The 20,406-nt window shown below is 39.1% G+C and overlaps 1 protein-coding gene and 1 non-coding gene across 2 annotated transcripts; one reads left to right on the top strand and one right to left on the bottom strand.

Annotated features, from left to right (window-relative positions):
- The first annotated feature begins 1,642 nt into the window (after positions 1-1,642).
- Positions 1,643-14,793, top strand: LOC138097989 (chorionic somatomammotropin hormone 2-like). The gene is made up of 5 exons (XM_068994196.1): positions 1,643-1,817; positions 9,398-9,579; positions 11,711-11,818; positions 13,767-13,946; positions 14,575-14,793. Exons 1-5 carry the CDS (start codon positions 1,643-1,645, stop codon positions 14,791-14,793), a joined length of 864 nt encoding a protein of 287 aa, XP_068850297.1.
- Positions 6,491-6,601, bottom strand: LOC138069843 (U6 spliceosomal RNA). The gene has a single exon (XR_011144111.1). It is a non-coding gene; the product is annotated as a U6 spliceosomal RNA (small nuclear RNA).
- Positions 14,794-20,406: the final 5,613 nt, after the last annotated feature.

Below are 20,406 nucleotides of genomic sequence, written 5' to 3'. Positions count from 1 at the left end.
TGTGTACTTTTCCTGTCTCTATTGATCTGTTCTGCTTTATTAAATCTCAAAATACCAAAGAGTCAAAGTGATCTTGAGAAAGAATAACAAAGTTTGAGACCAATGTTGCTGACTTCAAATATATTAGAAAGCTATAGTAATCAAAACAGAATGATTTGCTTCTGGCTCAAAAATAGATACATAGATCAACAGAGCAGAACAACAAAGCCAGAAAGAAATGCACACCATATATTGTTGGTTAGCTTATGAAAAAGGAGTCAAGAATATCCAGTGGGGAAAGGACAAACTTTTCAAAATGGCACTGGGAAAATTGGAGAGTTCTATGAAAAAATGAAACTAAATGAAACTGTACCTGTACAGTTTCAAAATTGATACAAAAATATCAATTAAAAAGGGATTAAAAAGTTGAACATAAAGACTAGAGTGATTAAACCCCTAGAAGAAGACATTGAGGTAATCTTCTTGCCATCAGTCTTTGCAACAAGGTTTTGGGTTTCACACCAAAAGCAAAGGCAACAACTGCCAAAACAACAAGTGGAACCACATCAAACTCCAAAGAAAGGAACACCAACAAAATCAAATGGCAATTTATAGATTGACAGAAGATATTTCCAAATCATATATTTGATAAAGGCTCAATATCCAAAAATACATGAGACATACAACTTAAGATCAAAACCCCCCAAATAATCCAAATTTTTAATGGAGTGTAAGAAAAGTAAGAGTCTCAATATATGTGAATATTAGACTGTAGATGAGAGACACAGCAAGGTTTTCCTTCTAGAACAGTAAAAGCTTGTGCCTTCCTGGCATTACTTTCTTCATCTTCACTCACTTATTTGACAATTACAGTTCAACGTGTACATTCTTCAGTCAATAGCAATCACCCCACAGTGAGCTATAGTATGTACTAAGAACAGCTCCACCGGGGCAGAAAATATCCTAAAATTTGCATCCTTACTAATGAAGCATATTAGGGAAGGTAACTTCCGGAGCTTACTACTCCATTGTTTTCTATATTTCATTTCAAAATAGAGCCACCTAGGAAGGAAAATGAGTTAAGAGACCTCAATAATATATAGATAGAAAATCAGTTTTAAATGGGAGAATTAATGGATTATAATTTGGGGGTAATTTGTTACTACTTTTGTAACTGTAGTCCTTTTGGATTTCTATTGCTTGCATTAATAATTTGTTATAAATATTAATATCAACACAAGGACCCATACTACTAAAGTTATAGTGAATAGAGAGATATAGAATATATTACAGAAGAGGTGAAAGTATGGGGAGTCAGCAATGGTAGTAAAGCAAAGGGCAGTATTGCCTTGAGAGGAAGGAAGGTTCTCAAAGTTTCTTGAAACACCAAGATTGAGCCAGATGTGAAAATTAGCTTAATTTGTAATCCAGAAACTCTACCAGAAGAAATTTAAGTTCATAAAAACATTACGATGCTAAAACCCAAAATGTAGACAGAGAATAGGGTAGGGTCGGGTATATAGACATTCAAAATTCTCCGTTGCTTAGTGCATCAGGCTCTCAAAGACCACCCTCACTGAAGTCTTTCCCTATTGCTCAACTTGCAGGTACCAGCATGGAGAAAGAGATAGCACTACTTCACAGGCAGTAGAACCCTACTTTTATGGCCTCATGGCTTTCCTTAAGAAGCATCCCATGCAGCAGATTTCCTCCATCCCATCCCATCAGGCTGACTCCCCACAGTCAACAGGAGTCCTCACCCTGGGATCATTCCACAATCCCCATGGCTCCAGCTCCCAGCTTCCGGGGACACCAGTGGACTTACAACTCTGTCCGAGGTATGAAAGGCTGCAGCATAGCTTGCCTATGTGGTTCTCAATCTGTTCAGACTGTCACAGATTAGTTAGTTCAATCCTCAACTGCTTCAAATGCGTCCCTCATCCCAGTGGACGGCCATGGACGTGGGGATCTCTCCCCTGTGCTTCAGCTCCCTCACCCCCTGGTGCAGGCTGGTCCCACTTGCTCTCCTGCTTCTTTCCCCTTCCTCCTTGTCCCTTCTTTCCTTCGTCCTACCGAGTTCTGTATGGATCCGGATATTCCTTCTCAGTACTTAGGGACTCCTTCTAGTGCTCACCTGGTCTTCTGTGGGAACTGCTGCATCTCTAGACATTCTTGACACACCGTGGAGACAGGTGAACCCCACTTCCACCTATCGCTCCGCCATCTTGTCCACTCCCATTTGTGCATGTATTAGGAATGAGTTTCCCTTTCTATTAAGTAAGATTGCCATCACCACACATGTTTAACTTTTGCTTTTTGAGGAGAACACAGGTAAGTTCCACTCTCTTCAGTTCAATCAGTCATTCAGTCGTGTCCCACTCTGTGTGACCCCAGGATTTCAGCACACCAGGCTTCCCTGTACATCCCCGACTCCCAGAGCTTGTTCAATCTCATGATTAGATCATGAAGCTCAAACTTAAATCCTCACCTTATTAATATTTTATACATATAAATATGTAATCCTTAAAAATCTATCCCTATTTGTCCTACCCTCCAGTCTTTGGCAATCATTTTTCTACTCTGAGTTCCATATTTTGTTTTTCTTTTTTTGAAACTCCTTATAGTTGACATCATATAGCATTTGTCTTTCTCTGACTAAGTTTACTTACTGTAATGCCCTCCAGTTTCATCCATGTTGCCACAAATGGAAGGATTTCTTTCTTTTTCTAATGGCTAAATAATATTTACCTATATATGTCATGTCACATTGTTTTAATTCATTCACCTGTTGAAAGATTGTTGTTTCTATACCAAGGCTACTGTGAATAATGCTGCAATGAACATGGGAATACAGGTCTCTCTTTGAGACAATGATTTCATTTCCTTTGATTATATATCCAGAAGTGGGATAATGGATCACATAAACGTTCTCTTTTAAATTTCTTGAATAACCTCCACAGTGTGTTTCCATGGGAGTTGCACTGGTATACATCCCTACCAACAGTGCATAAGCACTCATTTTTCTCCTCATCCTTAATAACATTTGTCATTTCTTATCTTTTGGTACTAGCCATTCAAACAGGTATGAGGTGATACCTGTTGTGCTTTTGATCTGCATATCATTTGATTACTAGTGATGCTGAGCATCTTGTCATATACCTGTTGATCATCTATGTGTCTTTTTTGTGGGAAAATGTCTATTCTTTAAAGATGTGGTGTGCATTATGTTTACTATATTCCAATATTTGAAACTCAGGTGTCTACCTACATATCAACAACAAGCTATCAGAAAGTGGAATAAAGAAAACAATCCCATTTACTATTGCATAAAAAAAGATAAAACACTTAGAAATAAACGAGCAAGGTGTTGAAAAATTTTATGCAAAACCTTTAGGGAGGGGGGTTCAGGATGGGGAACACGTGTATACTTGTGGTGGATTCATGTTGATGTATGGCAAAACCAGTACAAGATTGTAAAGTAATTAACCTCCAATTAAAATAAATAAATTTATATTAAAAAAAGACATTGATAAGAGAAATTTAAAAAGAGTTAAAGATAGATATATAAAGTTAGGTTGTCTATTCAATGTGTTTCCTGAGGTAGCATTTGTATTTCTATAAACTTCTCCCTTAGAACTGTTTTTGTTGCATCCTATAGGTTTTTGATCACCATGCTTTCATTGTTCTTTGTTTCTAGGAATGTTTTGATTTCGCTTATTTCTTTAGCAAATTGTTCATTATTTAAAAATGTGTTGTTTAATCACCATGTGTTTGTGTTCTTTATAGTTTTTTTTTTTTTTTCCTATAATTGATATCTAGTACCATAGTACTCTTGCCTGGAAAATCCCATGGATGTAGGAGGCTGGTAGGCTGCCGCCTATGGGGTTGCACAGTGTTGGACACGACTGAGCTACTTCAATTTCACTTTACACTTTCACGCATTGGAGAAGGAACCCACTCATGCACTGGAGTGGCAACCCACTCCAGTGGTCTTGCCTGGAGAATCCCAGGGACAGAGGAGCCTGGTGAGCTGCCGCCTATGGGGTCACATGGAGTCGGAGATGACTGAAGTGACTTAGCAGCAGTAGCAGTAGCAGTTTCATAGTGTTGTGGTCAGAGAAAATTCTTGGTATAATTACGATTTCCTTAAATTTACTGAGGTTTGATTTGTGACCCAAGATGAGGAGAATGTTCCATGTGCACTTGAGAAGAAAGTGTATTCTTCTGCATTTGGATGGAATGTGTTGAAGATATTGTTAGGTCTGTTTGCTCTAATATTTACTTTAAAGCTTATGTTTCCTTATTATTTTTCAGTTTTGTTGATCCATCCATTGGTATAGGTGTGGTGTTAACATGCCCTACTATTATTGTGTTACGGTCAATTTCTCCTTTTTTTGTCAGTTGGTGTTTACCTTATGTATTGAGATGTTCTTATGTAGGGTACATAAATTGTTAAAATTGTTATGTCTTTTTCTGGAACTTATCCCTTGATCATTTGGTACTGTCCTTCTTAATCTCTTATAATAGTTTTGATTCTAAGGTCTGTTTTTTCTGATAAGAGAGTTGCATATCTGGCTTTCTTTTGATTTCCATTTGCATGGAATATCTTTTTCTCTCCTCTCACTTTCAGTCTGTATGTGTCTCTAGAACTGAAGTGGGTCTCTTGCAGTCAGCATATCTATGGGTCTTCTTTTGTATCCATTCAGCCAGTCCGTGTCTTTTGGTAAGAATGGAAGAAGATAATAGCTAATAAAGCAATTGATAAAGGATTGCTTTCCAAAATACAAGCATCTCAAACGACTCAGTCATCAAAAGCAAAAGCAAGAACTGCAAAAATAAACTAGTGGGACCACATCAAACTCAAAACCTTCTGCATAGTAAAAGAAGCCATCCATAAAATGAAATGAAAATCTATGGAATGAAAAAAAAATTGCAAATCACATATTTGGTAAGGGCTTCATACCCAAGTATATATAAGAGACTCATGCAACTCAGTATTGAAAGAAATCAAACAACCCAAATTATTAAATGAGCAGAGGAAGAGCAAGTGATTTGAAAAATCTGAAGAGTAGACTGTAGATGAGAGACACTGTAAGTTTTTCCTTCCAGAACAGAAGCCTGTGTTTTCCTGGCATTGCATTCTTTATCTCCAATCACCTGTTTGGTGATGCAGTTCAGAGTATACATCCTTCATTCAATAGCTATCACCCTACACTGAGCTATATGTGCTCAGAATAGCCTTATTAACTATAACAAACTAATAATTACATACTTAACCTTGAGGCATCTAAAATCCAAGGTGATTTTCAGAATTTTCCACTCCATTGTTTTCTACATCCTATTTCAAAATGGAAACACCTAGAAAGGAAAAATGAGTAGGGGTCTTCAAGAATGCATGCATAGAAAGTCATTTAAAACTGGGAGCATTACTGGATTATAATTTGGGGGAATGTATTACTACTAATACTACTGTAATTTTATTTCCTTTAATTCTCTGCTATACTAGTGGATATTTATTTAAAATAGTAATACCAACCTAGAGCACATAGTACTCAAATTACAGTAGATTGAGAAAGACAAATTTTATGAGGCAGGAAGTGAAATCATAAAAAATTAGCAATGGTATCAAAACAAGGGGCAGCATTGCCTAGAAAGAAATCAGAGTTCTCTAATTGTTTGGAGACGACACGAACAAGCAAGAGGTGAGCCAACCAGCTTAAACTGTGTACCAGAAACCACACCAGAAGGAAAATGATGTTCATAAAAATATGCTGATGCTAAATGCCAAAATCTAGACAGTAAGAGAATAGGGTAGGGTTTATGTAGATGCTGAAAATTACTTAGAGAGGTAGACATGGAAGCAAATACACTAATGAGCATCAGAAACATCAAAGCACAAAAGGGTTTGAAAAATAAATCGTAAGGGGACTTGGTAGTCTGGTCAAAAGAATAAGACAATCAAATTAGAAAACCAAAATATAAAGACTTGTGCACATGACAGAACCAGAGAATGGTCAGCAGAGAAAATTTCGGCGTTAGTGACCAGCGAGCAGAAGCCTCCAGCATCAGGAACAAACACCCTGGGCAGGACTCATGACTGTGCGCTTCTGGGAACAGGCTCAGTTTCAAAGTTTGGGCACTATACCACCTAAAAGCGAACACAGACAAGGATTATAGCTTGCTATGGCACTGAATCAAGACAGTAGTGTTTGTTAGTTTACTTTTCTCATTCAACTATAAAGTTAATGAATCACTAACCAATGATAATTTACACCATCAGTTTCTTAGAACTCTTTAGTCATACAATGGATATGTGAACCTGTTATATGATCTCCAATAACAGTTTTTATAATTGAATTTATTGATGTTTAATTGAAGGGGACTTGCTTTACAATACTGTACTGCTTTCAGCCAAACATCAGCATGAATCAGCCATAGGTATACCTATGTCCCCTGCTCTTGAACCTCCTTGCCACCTTCCTTCCCATCCCAACCCTCGAAGCTGTTACAGAAAAATATGGAAGGCTTCACAAATTTGTGTGTCATCCTTGGGCAGGGGCCATGCTAATCTTCTCAGTATTATTCCAAATTTTAAATATATGTGCTACTAAAGGAAACACATGAATAAGTATTGGGGGAATGTCACGGAAACATGTATAATATCATATAAGTAAAGAGTCACCATTCCAGGTTCGATACAGGATCCTTAGGCTGGTGCACTGGGATAACCTGGAGGGATGGTACAGGGAGGGAGAAGGGAGGGGGGTTCAGGATGGGGAATATGTGTACACGGTGGTGGATTCATGCTGATGTGTTGCAGAAGCAATACAATATTGTAAAGTAATTAGCCTCCAATTAAAATAAATAAATTTAAATTAAAAAATAAATATTTGAGATAAAACATTTTAAAAAAAAAGAGTTTAACAGGAAAAAAAATATAGTTAGTCATCTACCAATAAATGATCAATTACATAAGGAATTAGGGTTCAGTTCAGTTCCGTTCAGTCACTCATTTTGTCCAACTCTTTGCAACCCCATGAATCACAGCACGCCAGGCCTCCCTGTCCATCACCAACTCCCGGAGTTCACTCAGATTCACTTTCATCGAGTCCGTGATGCCATCTAGCCATCCCATCCTTTGTCGTACCCTTCTCCTCCCGCCCCCAATGCCTCTCAGCATCAAAGATTTTTCCAATGAGTCAACTCTTCACATGAGGTGGCCAAAGTACTGGAGTTTCAGCTTTAGCATCATTCCTTCCAAAGAAATCCCAGGGCTGATCTCCTTCAGAATGGACTGGTTGGATCTCCTTGCAGTCCAAGGGACTCTCAAGAGTCTTCTCCAACACCACAGTTCAAAAGCATCAATTCTTCGGCGCTAAGCTTTCTTCTCAGTCCAACTCTCACATCCATACATGACCACAGGAAAAATCATAGCCTAGACTAGACAGACCTTAGTCAGCAAAGTAATATCTCTGCTTTTGAATATACTATCTAGGTTGGTCATAACTTTTCTTCCAAGGAGTAAGCATCTTCTGCTATATATATCGCCTCTTATAAAATAGAATTTGTAAGGTCCAAAGTTTCATGAAGGAATTAAGCATATATTTATGCATAGCACATGTATACATGCACAGAAATATAGGCACACAAATACATTTATGTTATATAAGCTATTATCCTCTTGCCTATCACAATAAGCTCTTTAGTTGATGAGAGAGATAGTCCCAAGCTTCTCCAACTGATATGTCTCCTTTCTGAGAACCACTTCTTTTATTTTCATCAACTAATTTTAAATAACCATTTTATTCTTACACACCATGCCCCTTTAAAATAACTAAAAGCAGAGAAAACCTAGTAAATGCTGATATCTTATTCTTAATTAAATTGTCACTCTTCTGGTAAATTGGAAAAGAATGATGTTCAGATCTCATGCAGGAGGATAAAATCTCTATTTTATCAGTTCTCTTGTCCAAACTCAATTCTTGCTCACTTCAGTCTTAAATTCTGCTTACTTACGAAGGGCACACAGGAAAAGTAATATTAAAATCATGCTTGCAAGAGTCTATGATTTTATGCTTCTTTTGGCCAAAGGTAGGGCCAGGAATAATTTCTGAAATATTGCAATACATCACGGAAGCATGAAGGTCTGGTTCTACTGTCAAAGAGGAGATGCTTGGAGACGGTTCAAAACCTAAGCTCCATGGGTGTCAGGATGTACTCCCGACCAGACAGGTAAATTTTGTCCCTATAAAGTCAAAGTCAGGAAGAGACAGGCCTTGTTTGCAGAGCCAATGACGTTGTCTTGGGTGTTGACCAGGTAATATTCTTGTATTACCATTTGGAGATTTATTTGCAATTTTCTCAAAGAAACAAACGTAACGAGAGTATTAAAGATGCATAAAAGTAGAAAAGCTGTCAAGGTGCCTAGAAGAAAGGCTAGCCAGGAGAACCAGGCCCCCACACTGATAATTGTTAGAGACTGTAACAGGGAGTGTTTTATAGACAGAGCAGAACAAGTGGATAAAACCAATGTTCTAGGGTCGCTTTGTTTTGCAGTCAAAGATAAAATATTTTTCTCTTTAAGCAGAGTCATCACAGCTCCTGCTGTGGTCCTGGTTACACATATGCAGATCGAGGGCCCACAGGCATGTGTGATGTGACATCAGGAAGTGAACAGATGAGTGTATTGGTGCCCAGTCACCTGTATCTGCTAATAATGGGAACTGGGGAAAATCACTTGCCCTCTCCAAGTCATCACATCTTCATTAACATAACTTGATGATCATAGTGAAGATTAAGGCTATCTCAGAAGGTTCCTGTGAAACACAAATTTTAAGATGTTTGAAAGCTTTTGGGAAAGTATTAAAGACATGCATGAGGTTACAAAGGTGAGTTAGAAGATCCAAGGTACAGTATCCTTTTTCTCTTAGTATTCTCTCTGTACTCAATAGTAGTGATCTCTTAACCAGTGTGATGGTATACCACACAGATAAATTGTACTTTTCTTGTCATTTCAGTGTCTAAAATTCAATTAGTCGATGTAGAGTAAAAAAATTACAAACTCCTAGAGGGCCTTGCTGCTCAGAGTCTGCAGAGTCCCAACATTAAACTGTCTTAAAAGAATGGCCTAAACACTCTGGCTCAGAATTAAGTTCCAAATGTTTGCAGAGCACAGAAGTACTTCTGGGAGCAATTCAAAAACACAGGGAGTAACCTGCTTCTCCAACTATCTATCTGTGCAAATATCATCATCCATCTAAATTTACACAGAAGTCACTCCTTCTTCCCCACCCCAGCTTCTACAGCAGCAACTCCTGCTCACAGCAACAGGGAAAGAGAAGGCTTTCTTCCACAGGATGGATTTTACAACCTCAGGTGACTAGGTCATCTCAGAATGGCTCACGTTTTATTTAAACAGGGTCCTGCCTGCTCCTGCTGCTGGTCATGTCAAATCTGCTCCTGTGCCAAGGCAACCCATGCCTGTCCTGCAGTCCTGACGAGTTTGACACCTTCCTGCAAAACCTTACAGACTTGTTTATCAATGCCACCTGGCTGTCTCACGATTTCCATAACCGTTCCACAATAATGTTCAAGGAGTTTGTAAGTACTATGTTGGTGGTGGTTTAGTTGCTAAATCGTGTCCGACTCTTGCGACCCCATGGACTGTAGCACACCAGGTTCCCAGAAGGAAACTTCCCCTAAGTGATGGGGCTATACTATCCTTTAAACAAGAAGGCTGCAGAAGCACACTCTCTCGGTCAAAGAAGCCGTCAGTTCATAAGATGTGGAAATCGAAGAAAGAATCAGTTTTGTGAAATCTCAAAGTTTCCTAAGAAGTGCAATAAATTGTTCAATTTCCTTTCATTCATTTTCTTTTTAAATAAGCAAAACAAATGATTTTGTATTTGTCAGCTAGGAATGCCATAGAAGACTCTGAGGAATAAACAACAGAAATTTATTTCCTCACAGTCTGGGGGCTAGAAGTCCAAGATCAGGATGCCAGCAAGGTGAGGTTCTGGTAAGGACTCTTTCTCCCCAGGCTGGCTTCTCCGTGAGTCCTCACAAAGGGTGGGGGGTAGGGAAGAGAGATAGAGGAAAAGACACAGAGACACAGAGAGAATTCTCTGGTGTTTCGCTTCATGAAGACACTAAACCTATTGGATGAGTGTTCCACCCTAAGAGCTCATTTACCATTAATGGGCTTCACTGGTGGCTCAGATGGCAAAGAATCTGCCTGCAATGTGAGAGACTTGGGTTCTATCCCTGGGTCTGGAAGATTCCCTGGAGAAGGGAATGGCAAGCCACTCCAGTATTCTTGCCTGAAATCCCATGGACAGAGGAATCTGGTGGCCTATAAACCATGGGATTTCAAAAGGTCAGAATCCTTTTCAAAACACAGTATTTTGGCAGTTAGGTCTCTAACACATGAATCTGAAGAACACACATTCAGTCCAGAATACTACCTGACACAAAGCACTTTTAGGTGGGACTAAGGAAAGGAATCATATGGATTTTCTGGTCCTTCAAGGTCTCCGTGGGCTTTCTTCTCCAGGCTCAGAGTAAATAGCCAGTAAATGAGAACTGCTCTGCAGTGTGAAGGCAATGGCAACCCACTCCAGTACTCTTGCCTGGAAAATCCCATGGATTGAGGAGCCTGGTAGGCTGCAGTTTATGGAGTCACTAAGAGTCGGACACGACTGAGCGACTTCATTTTCACTTTTATGCATTGGAGAAGAAAATGGCAACCCACTCTAGTGTTCTTGCCCAGAGAAAGCAGGGACGGGGGAGCCTGGTGGGCTGCCGTCTATGGGGTTGTACAGAGTCGAACATGAACGAAGCAACTCAACAGCAGCAGCAGCAGCAGCTCAGCTGTGAACTTGGCGGATGGAACATGTTAAACAAAGCTGAATCCGTTCAAAAACGAATACTTGTAGTTTTTTAAAGCTACAAATTATTGTTTTAAGAAGGGATGTTTATAATTGGAAACAATTATTCTTTTTCTGCAAAGGTATTTGAAAGTTGTATGTTAATTCTTTTAGGTAAATCAAAGAGCCTTCAGCAGAACAGACAGCTAATAAAAGGCGGTGCTAAAGGTTTCTATTAAATTCAGGCAGTTCTTTTTACTCACTAGATTTTCTTTCATCCTCCATTTTGACTGTCCTTTTTTTTTTTCCCAACTTTTCCAGGTAAACAAGAGATTAAATGGTTAAATATAGGTGCATGCATGCATTCTAAGTCACTTCAGTTGTGTCGAACTCTTTGCAACCCTACTGACTGTAGCCCAACAGGCTCCTCTGTCCATAGGATTGGCCAGGCACGAATACTGGAGTATGCTGCTGTACCCTCTTGCAAGGGATGCTCCTCACCTAGGGATCAAACCTGAGTCTTGTTACATCTCCTGCATTGGCAGGAATATTCTTTACCACTACTGTCCCATGGGAAGCACCAAATATTGGTACATACGTACTATATTTAATTCAAATAGCAAAAAAAAAAAAAAAAAAAAAAGATAATAATAAAACAGAAGGGAAAAGGTTAAATTTAGAAAAGTTATATGTAAAATCATTTTTATAGAAACAATGTATAGAAAAAAATAAAAAGAATGACTTTCAAATTTTGTGATGACCCCCCGTTAAAAAAAATTCATGTCTATCAAACATGTTAATGTTCTGTTAATAGGTTCATCTACTGAATGTCCAACAACACTAACTAATTACCTGATCACTTTCAGGATGAAAAATACGCCCAGGGCAAACTGTACCATATCAATGCGACCGACAGCTGCCACACCAATTCCTTCCATTCTCCCGAAGAAAGAGATAAAGCCCACCAGATGAACGTGAGTCTTTCACCTGGGTTTTTCACCGTTTCAGATGAGACAGTATGTAGGTTACCAGACGTCAGATCATTAGAGGTTATGGTAACTGTAAGCAATTGAAGAGAAATTATATTATGCAGTTCATGAAGCATGAGCAAAATAAAGGGATGACTAAAGATTTGTAGTAGCAAGATAAATAACAGATCTATAAATTGTCCATGCAGACAACTTTAGTTCAACCAATGCATTAGACACAGGATTGCTGCTATTATTCCTTATGAAAACAGGACATGAATAGGAATTTCCATGTGTAAAATATAAGATTGCAAAATTCATGAATATGAAAGAAACACACGCCAGTTTTCAGTCCTCCCTGTTACTAGTGACTCCTACTTCGGAATCCTATACTGCACCACCCAAGCCCTCACATCTGCCTTTCAAGGCTCTCCTGATTCTGCTTGTACTACTCTGATATGTCCTTCATTTGTCATTCTCAATGACTCCTCTGTCACCTTTTATTCTTAATTTGTAAGTCTCCCCCACAATGGCCTATAAAACATTGCTTTGCTTCTCATGGCCGCAAAACTTGCTGCTGTTCTGAGGAAAACACAGTTAACGTATCAAGCCTCAATCATTTATTGCAGCTCCAAATTTTCACAGTTATAATCTCTCCTTTCTGATTTCCTGCATTATTGTTCCTCCTAACATTATTTAAAATATTTTCACATGCATCCCCCCTTAAAATTCAATCTTCTCTTTCTACAACCTTCTTAATGATACCAGCATTCTTTTCCTCTGTAAAGCTCACTAATAATGAGGGTGAACAAGTAAAGGAAAAAGGACAAAGAGGAAGAAGAGGAGGGATTTGTCAATAAGCTTAAATTTAAAGTTTATTGAGAGTTACTACGTGGCCTCACATTTTACTAAGCACTTTATGTGCATTACTATATTTAATCCTATTCAGTTTTCTGTTCTTTACCAGTAAAACAGTTCATGGCTGTAAAGAAATCAAGCATATTAACTAGAGATCGTCAGCCCTGGGATTTTCAGGCTCAATTCTGCTAGTAGTAGTGAACTAGGGGGCAAAACCCTCCATTGTGAATCCCACTGATGCTGTTACTAAAGACAATGCTGTGCCATTTTCTGCCTGGAGACATGTCAACAAAACAGACTCTTCTGAGTCAGCAGGGGGCTGGTGTCGGGATCAGCTGAGGAGAGAAGCCTGTTTAGGAATGCCATGTCTTCTTTCTTGTCTCTTTGTTGTAATATCATAAAACAATTACCAATCAAAAATCAATGCGAAGGACTCATCTGATTCTTTAATACGAATGAATCACTGGGTGACAATGACGTGGGCACAGGTGGAATCCCTCGTTCCTGGGTCAGGCACTGCAGGCACGTACTGACTTGCTGTAAATACTTAGATTCTCTCATGCAAATATACAAACACAAAAGAACTCACTGAGTGGTGGTAGAATTTCAGAGGAAAAAGGAAAATTCTTCATGTTATATATTAGAACGCATCAGAAGAGTCAGTTCCTAAAATAATCTAGATTTTTAATAATTCAGCAAAGTGTGAACTAACAGCTTACCTTTTATACTTTTGCAACTTTTACTACCTTCAAAAATCTTTGCATGCACATAGTAAAGTCGCTCAGTCGTGTCCAACTCTTTGTGACCCCATGGACTGTATGTAGCCTACCAGGCTTCTCTGTCCATGGGATTCTCCAGGCAAGAATACTAGAGGGGGTTACCATTTCCTTCTCCAAAGATCTTCTCGACCCAGGGATCGAACCCAGGTCTCCCGCATTGGAGGCAGACACTTTAACCTCTGAGCCAAGAGGGAAGCCCCATGCACATAGGAATAACCAAAAGTTTTTTAGGTCAACTGCTCTGAACAAAGATCACATGTTACCAAAACCACTGAATTATGATTATTTTCATGAGACTGTTTCTTATGGTGGCTTAGAATGAAGACCTTAGTAAGTGGACACTCGTGTTACTGTACTCCTGGAAAAATCCTCTGTATCATCTAGTCACGGAGCTGAAGAGTATGAAAGAATTGTCAGAGGCTTTCCTATCAAGCACCATAGAGATTGAGAACATGTCAGAGAAACTTCAAGCATTCATAGGGAGTCAATTCAGGAAGGTGAGCATCCTGCAGAGGGCTTTCTTGCTTTGTTCTTGAATGAAAGAGGTGACCTCTGTAATGCGTCAGGATTTGGAAATATCTCATTTTGTAAGAAAAAGATTCATGACTTCTATATGCTAGACTGCTACTACATAAAGCAGGAGCCTAGTCATTCATAGTGATAGATTCTACTGTAAAGGAATCAGAATTTCACTGCAATTTTTGACATGTGCAGGCTTCCCTGCATTGCACACAATTCCACCAAAGGCTTGCCTCTTCCTGGGCACAGGTGGTTGAAATATTTTCAAGAGTAATAGTACTAAAGAATTGAATTTCCAAGATCAGCATTTTTCTTTAAAGTAACCCAGGATGTATGCTATTGAAGTCCCACTTTTCTTCTTTCTCTGTTCTCCTCAAATCAAAGGATGAGAGGGGGAAGGAAGAAAAGAGAAATTTAAAACTAAACTGGAGTTACATCTCTACTTTTTAGATTTCTAATATTTTCTCATAAGCTGGCTCCAAAATTCATATATAGAGAGTTTTATATTCATATGTCTTCTCCAAATCTTTATTTGATAATTAGAAGAAAAAAGATAAGCAGATACAAATAAAATGCATAAGAAGTCATTATCATTTGGATATTTAGATTGTTGTTCCAGTCCTGAATATGATGCACAATGCTTCCAGTACCTGGTCAGGACTCCCATCCCTGAAGTCCAGCGATGAAGATAGGCGTCATTCTGAATTGTATAACCTGTTCCACTGCCTGCGCAGGGATTCACGTAAAGTTGACATGTACATCAAGATCCTGGCGTGCCGAGCCCGCAAAACGTGCTATACCCACAGACATCCCATCCAGCTCTGAGGTGGTCGTAATGATCTATCCCATAGCAAGCTTCTTTGAAATTTACAGCTTTTTAATGCATGCTCTGTCATGGGTCCCCTCTTAAAAAATAAACACAGACTCTTTAGAGTGTCAAAACCTAAGAGGGCAATTTCTTAACATTTCGTATCTTCCTTTAAGAGTAAATCAAAAGAAAATCCACCCCTACAACTGAGAGAATGAAGCGCCTATTACAAGTAGTCACAAATAGCAGAACCTGGCATTACAAAGAAGACCATTAAGAGATTATGTAAAAGTCACAGGCAATTATTCTGGGTCAAGTTATTAGAATCAAAGAATTAGACAATTCCTCATGGTTCTGGTCATGCTACCAAGAAGACTGAATTCTCAGGATTCTTAATGAAAGCCAGCCACAAACTGTCAGTCAACTATCTCAGTGTTACACCAGACAAGATAAGTGCTTTGCACTTTTGTGTAAATAGCATGAAGTTTACTGAACTGTCTAAACATTGTTAGGATGCTGTCTTAGTCCTTCTGGGTTGCTATAAAACAGGCTTAAAACCAATGGAAATGGATTTCCACAGCGTGGTCATGCAGGGTCCTTTCTGGTCACACACTTCTTACTGTGTTGTCACACAGAGGATGGCTCAGGAGCTCTGAGTGACTCTTATATATAAAAGCAATTATCTCATTGAAGAGGTTCCATCCTTATAACTCCATCACCTCACAAAGGCCCCACCTATAGATGCCATAACCATGAGAATCAGGGTTTCATCATATGAAATTTCTGGGGAAACACAAAGGCTGAGACCATAGCAGATACAAAGGTGACCTGGCTCATCCTCCTCCAGGGGCTGTCGTCACCCACACTCCACTGCATCCTCATCTCCTGCATCACCTTGCAGCCATTCCACACATTCCATCACTCTGGGTTTCCCAAGTCCAGGTCAGTCATGTGTCAATTCCATCTCATATTCAGCCTATTCAGTGTTTCCCTCTCCCCTGCTGAGGCCCAGGGGACCTACCAGGAAGTGCAGACATCTCCATTTCTGCAAGGTTTCTTCTCTCTCCCTCTCTGGATCTTCATTCCTTGGGCCATGTTGGAACAGGGTAGATGGTAACGAGATGGGAAAGTTCTGACATCACTGATTTACATGGTGCTGTTGTAGCCTTCTCTTGGTCCAGATGGACTGATCTGAAATTCCCCCTGGCTGACAAACGTTTCTCTTGAGGGCTTATCCTGGTGATTTTCCAGGACATTCACAAGTTGGGGATCCCCAAATTCATAGTTTCCTTTTTAATCAGGGGGAATGTTCTGGAACCCATAGCTCCCCACCTGCAGTAGTCACCAGAGCCTCTCTGTTCCCCTCACTCTGCAAGCACCATCTGGAGAATATTAAGCAGCCCACAGTGAGCTGCCTACTAGCTTACCCACAGGAAACCCATGTATCATAAACACTCTGAATGATTGAATGTCAGAAATACTGGTGTGCATCAGTCCATCACTGTGGATTCTGGACAATTGTCCAAGTGGTCACATAGGAACTGAGTAGATCAGAAAGCTGGATTGAAAACCACATTACATGAGAAGTGAGATGCCATTCTCTCTTCCTTTTAGATTAACTATCCTTGTCATTAATTATTTGGCCTTACAAATATGCCCTAGTAGGTCACTGAATTATAAAATCCCCCAAATAGACTGAGCCTCTACTGAGATTGGAGCAATGTGACTCGATTAGAGATACTCAGCTTGTTTAACAGCCTCCAAACAACCTAGGATGAGGGCCAATCTCTTGACTGGCTCTCCTAAGGAGTCAGTGATGTGGCTGGGCTGGTTTTATAGCATCTTTGGGCTTTAGTAGCAATTCCTGACAAAGAAAATGGGAAATCAAAAGGTAGAAATGAAAGGGGGATGAATAAGAGAGAAGGAAGAGAAAGACAGAAGGAAGGAAAAATAGCAAAAGGAAAGTGAGTCTAGGATGTTGGTAGTGAAGGATGAAAGGCTGTTAGAACACTTTATTTTTAAGGACCCAAATATATATGCTTTTTTTAATATCCTAAGAGCAAACATCTCAGCATTTAACAATCACTCCCTTGCCATCCAGAAAGTGTTGATATCCTCCTCTTTTATAGATTTCCATGTGAGATTACATATAAAGAAATGGCCCAATTGTATCGAGACTAGTAACAATGGTTCCCAAAAGGAAACAAACAAATGAAGAACCTTTGAAGTTCACTGACATTATAGATTAGTAAATCACATGTCATGGGTAAAATGAGGATTTAAACTGAGGTTTAAAAAATCTCTATTTTCCAGAAGCAGGCCTGCAAATTGTAAAGAAGGAGAGGGTGATATAAACACACCAACTGTTATGTTGCATGGTAGCGTCAAGAAGAATAAGATGTGATGCCACCATGGGGCCACAGTGGATTGAAGTACAGCTAGGAGCCATCTGAGTGTGTCATAGGGGTGATGCAAATGGGGTAGCTTTATGATGGAGTTTTGAAACGTTGATGGGACCTTGATGTGCAAAAATAGAAAGACAGTATATCTGTCAATTCATTTAGGATCATCCTATGAAGTAAGGATCTCTGACATCCCAGATCAAGGAAACTGAGATATTAACACATATAGCATTATAAGGTATCAGTGGAAAATCAAGTCTGACAAAAACATGAGATATGTTCATTTTTTACCATTCATCTTGTATCTCTCATGATTATGCTCCCATGATATACTGCATATATTATTGTAGGGTTAGAATGGAGAAATACTTGTATGGATTTTTATGCATTAGGGAGAATCATTTATGGCAAAATGGAGAGTTTGTCTTTATTCTTCAATACAATAGAAAACCAAGAATATTCAGTCCAAGAGAGCAGAATGTCCAGAATTAGAAAAGAGAAACTTTAATATGGATTGAGGAGTTGTGGCTGTTGGGGCTGATAGAGAAAAAGAAAGGGACGAGAAAGAGCTGGGAATATTATGACACTGAAAATCAAAGAGAGCTCTTCCAAGTGAAAAGAAGCAAAGCATGTGAGATTTACAGGAAATGAAATAGACCTTGACCACATGCAAGGAATGAGGCAAACGTAAGAGTCAAAAAAGGCATGGAACAATATGAGACTAGCTGAGTCAAGAAATGACTGAAAAGTCAGAGAGAAGGGGGGAGATAAATTACAGTTTTATGCAAAAGCACCTGAGCTCTAGTTTCCTGTATTTCATCATCTTAGTAGCGGAAATCACCAAAAAATGTTAAGGGTCTGCAGCAAATGATACAAATAAGTACTCTAAGGTATTTCTGTTAGACGCTATGGAATAACAGAACCAAAGCGGTGCTACCCAGTGATAACAAGCAGTAAGTCACTAGTCACTTTCAACACTTAAATAAGACATACATTGTAAAGCACAGAGGATGAATGGAAATCAAATGGAAACAACCCATACCTTTACAGAGCCAGCCTAGACAAAACCTAAAACCTAAACCAAATAGAGGTCATGGTCTCCTTAATCATGTGCCCACTTTCTCCAAGAGGTTCTCATCCTTTTTCCTGAATTCTCCCTTGTTTACTCACCCTTCTTTGCCTTACTGTCAGCAGACGGTCATCTAATCACTAATAAAATAAATAATTAAACAGTTTTCACTCGTGAGACATATTTGCATTGATTGACTCTTCAAACTGCAAAGCATTGTAATCCCCTGAAAGTAAAACACTAATACTGGAAGGACTCCTTCCCAGCCTCTTTCCAAATTGCCCAGTGGGCAGCAACTGTGAGTCTAGCTACCTAGACATCTTCTGCCATAATTATAACCTGTTTGGATAGTGAAGACAGGAGACAGATGAAGCACTGAATGATGTTGAGAAAGACATGCATGGACACGTGGAAAAGATACCATAGCCTTAAACACCGATCTAGGCCTGCACAGTATACTATGTGTGATGGGAGCCAGGTGGGCCTAATGAGGGATGGATTTTTCAAGAAAGCTCTCTCTGAGTTGGCACTGAGAAGTTTGATTCAACTCAACTGTTTCAACATGATTCTTTGATTCTAAGACTCAGAGCCACTTGTCTCATTTAACTGCACTAAGTCAAAAAGGGAATATACTTATGGCCTATTTGCATACTGCTAAGAGATCGTAAAAGTGTTCGTCACAAGGAGAAAATTGTAACTATTTCTAATGAGGGATGTTCACCAGACTTATTGTGGTGATCATTTTGCAATATATATCAAATAATTATGTTGTACACCTGAAATCAAAATAACAGCATATCTCATTATCTACGTATAATGATACCTGAAACTGAAATAGCATATTTGTCAATGTGACTTATGTAGAATAATTATATAATCATTATGTTATGGACATAACACATATGCATACCTTCAATTGACTTCAGTCACTCTGTCATTTCCAATTGTTTGAGACCCCACCAACTGTAGCACATCAGGCTCCCCTGTCCTCCACCATCTCCTGGTACTTGCTCAAACTCATGTCCATTGACTCGGCGATGCCATCCAACCATCTCATCCTCTGCCTTCTCCTTCTCCTCCTGCCATCAATCTTTCCCAGCATCAGGTTCTTTTCCAGTGAGTCAATTCTTTGCATCAGGTGGCCAAAGTATTGGAGCTTCAGCTTCAGTATCAGTCCTTTGAATGAATATTCAAGGCTGATTTCCTTTAGTATGGACCAGTTTGATCTCATTCCAGTCCAAGGGACTCTGAAAAGTCTTCTCCAACACCGCAGTTCAAAAGTATCAGTTCCTGGGGTCTCAGTTTCCTTATGTTCCAGCTCTCACATTCATGCTGACTACTGGGAAAACTATAGCTTTGACTAGATGGAATTTTATTTATATATACAAACATATATGAATACACACATATGTAAGGAAAAGTTTTTGAAAAGGAATATAATTATATTTTGGACAAGGAAAACACATAAACTAGTATAATTGTTTTCAAATGTGCATTTGGCTATCATGTTGGGTCTAAAACATTTTCTTCAAATGTAGTTTATGCTTATGCTGATCATAGATACAGAAACGTGTCTTAACCTTGCAACATTAACTGCAGAACAGCTTATTTACAATAGCTAATGAAAATCACAAAATTTTGAAACCTATAGGCCTGCCTAGTACTCTTCTGTTGGTCATTTAACCAATTGATCATTGACTTAATTCCTCCCTGAGTCAGAAAGTCTTATAGGTGCTTAGTTTACATCAACAAACAAAGCAGGCAGACACTTGTCCTCTGGAACTGATGTTCTTGCTGGGGGAAGACAGATAATCTGTAATAAACATGAATCCAAGTACATTATATGGTATGTTAACAGATGATCTGTACTAGGGGAAAAGAACTAGTAAAGCAGAGGATGGGGTTTAGGGAATAAAGGTGAAGAAAGGGAGGTGATTCAAAGAAAAACAACTTAGACCACACAGAGGGGAGCAAACATGTTCTCTTGCATTCAAGATTCAATTTTTCCCCTGTCCAGTCAGGTCTCTTGGTCTTCTATCCAACTTCAAAAATGTTTCTGTCTCTGAGGCTCTATGCAAACTCACGCAAATATGCATGTGCTGAATATTCTCCCTTTCTTCAGTTGAACTGGTTTCATAAAAACATTTTGGTAAACTCCC

This window comes from Capricornis sumatraensis, chromosome 22 (genome assembly GCF_032405125.1).
Source record: "Capricornis sumatraensis isolate serow.1 chromosome 22, serow.2, whole genome shotgun sequence".
Lineage (NCBI taxonomy): Eukaryota > Metazoa > Chordata > Mammalia > Artiodactyla > Bovidae > Capricornis > Capricornis sumatraensis.
The sequence above is the reverse complement of the archived record's forward strand: the minus strand, read 5'-3'. Positions and strand labels throughout refer to the sequence as shown.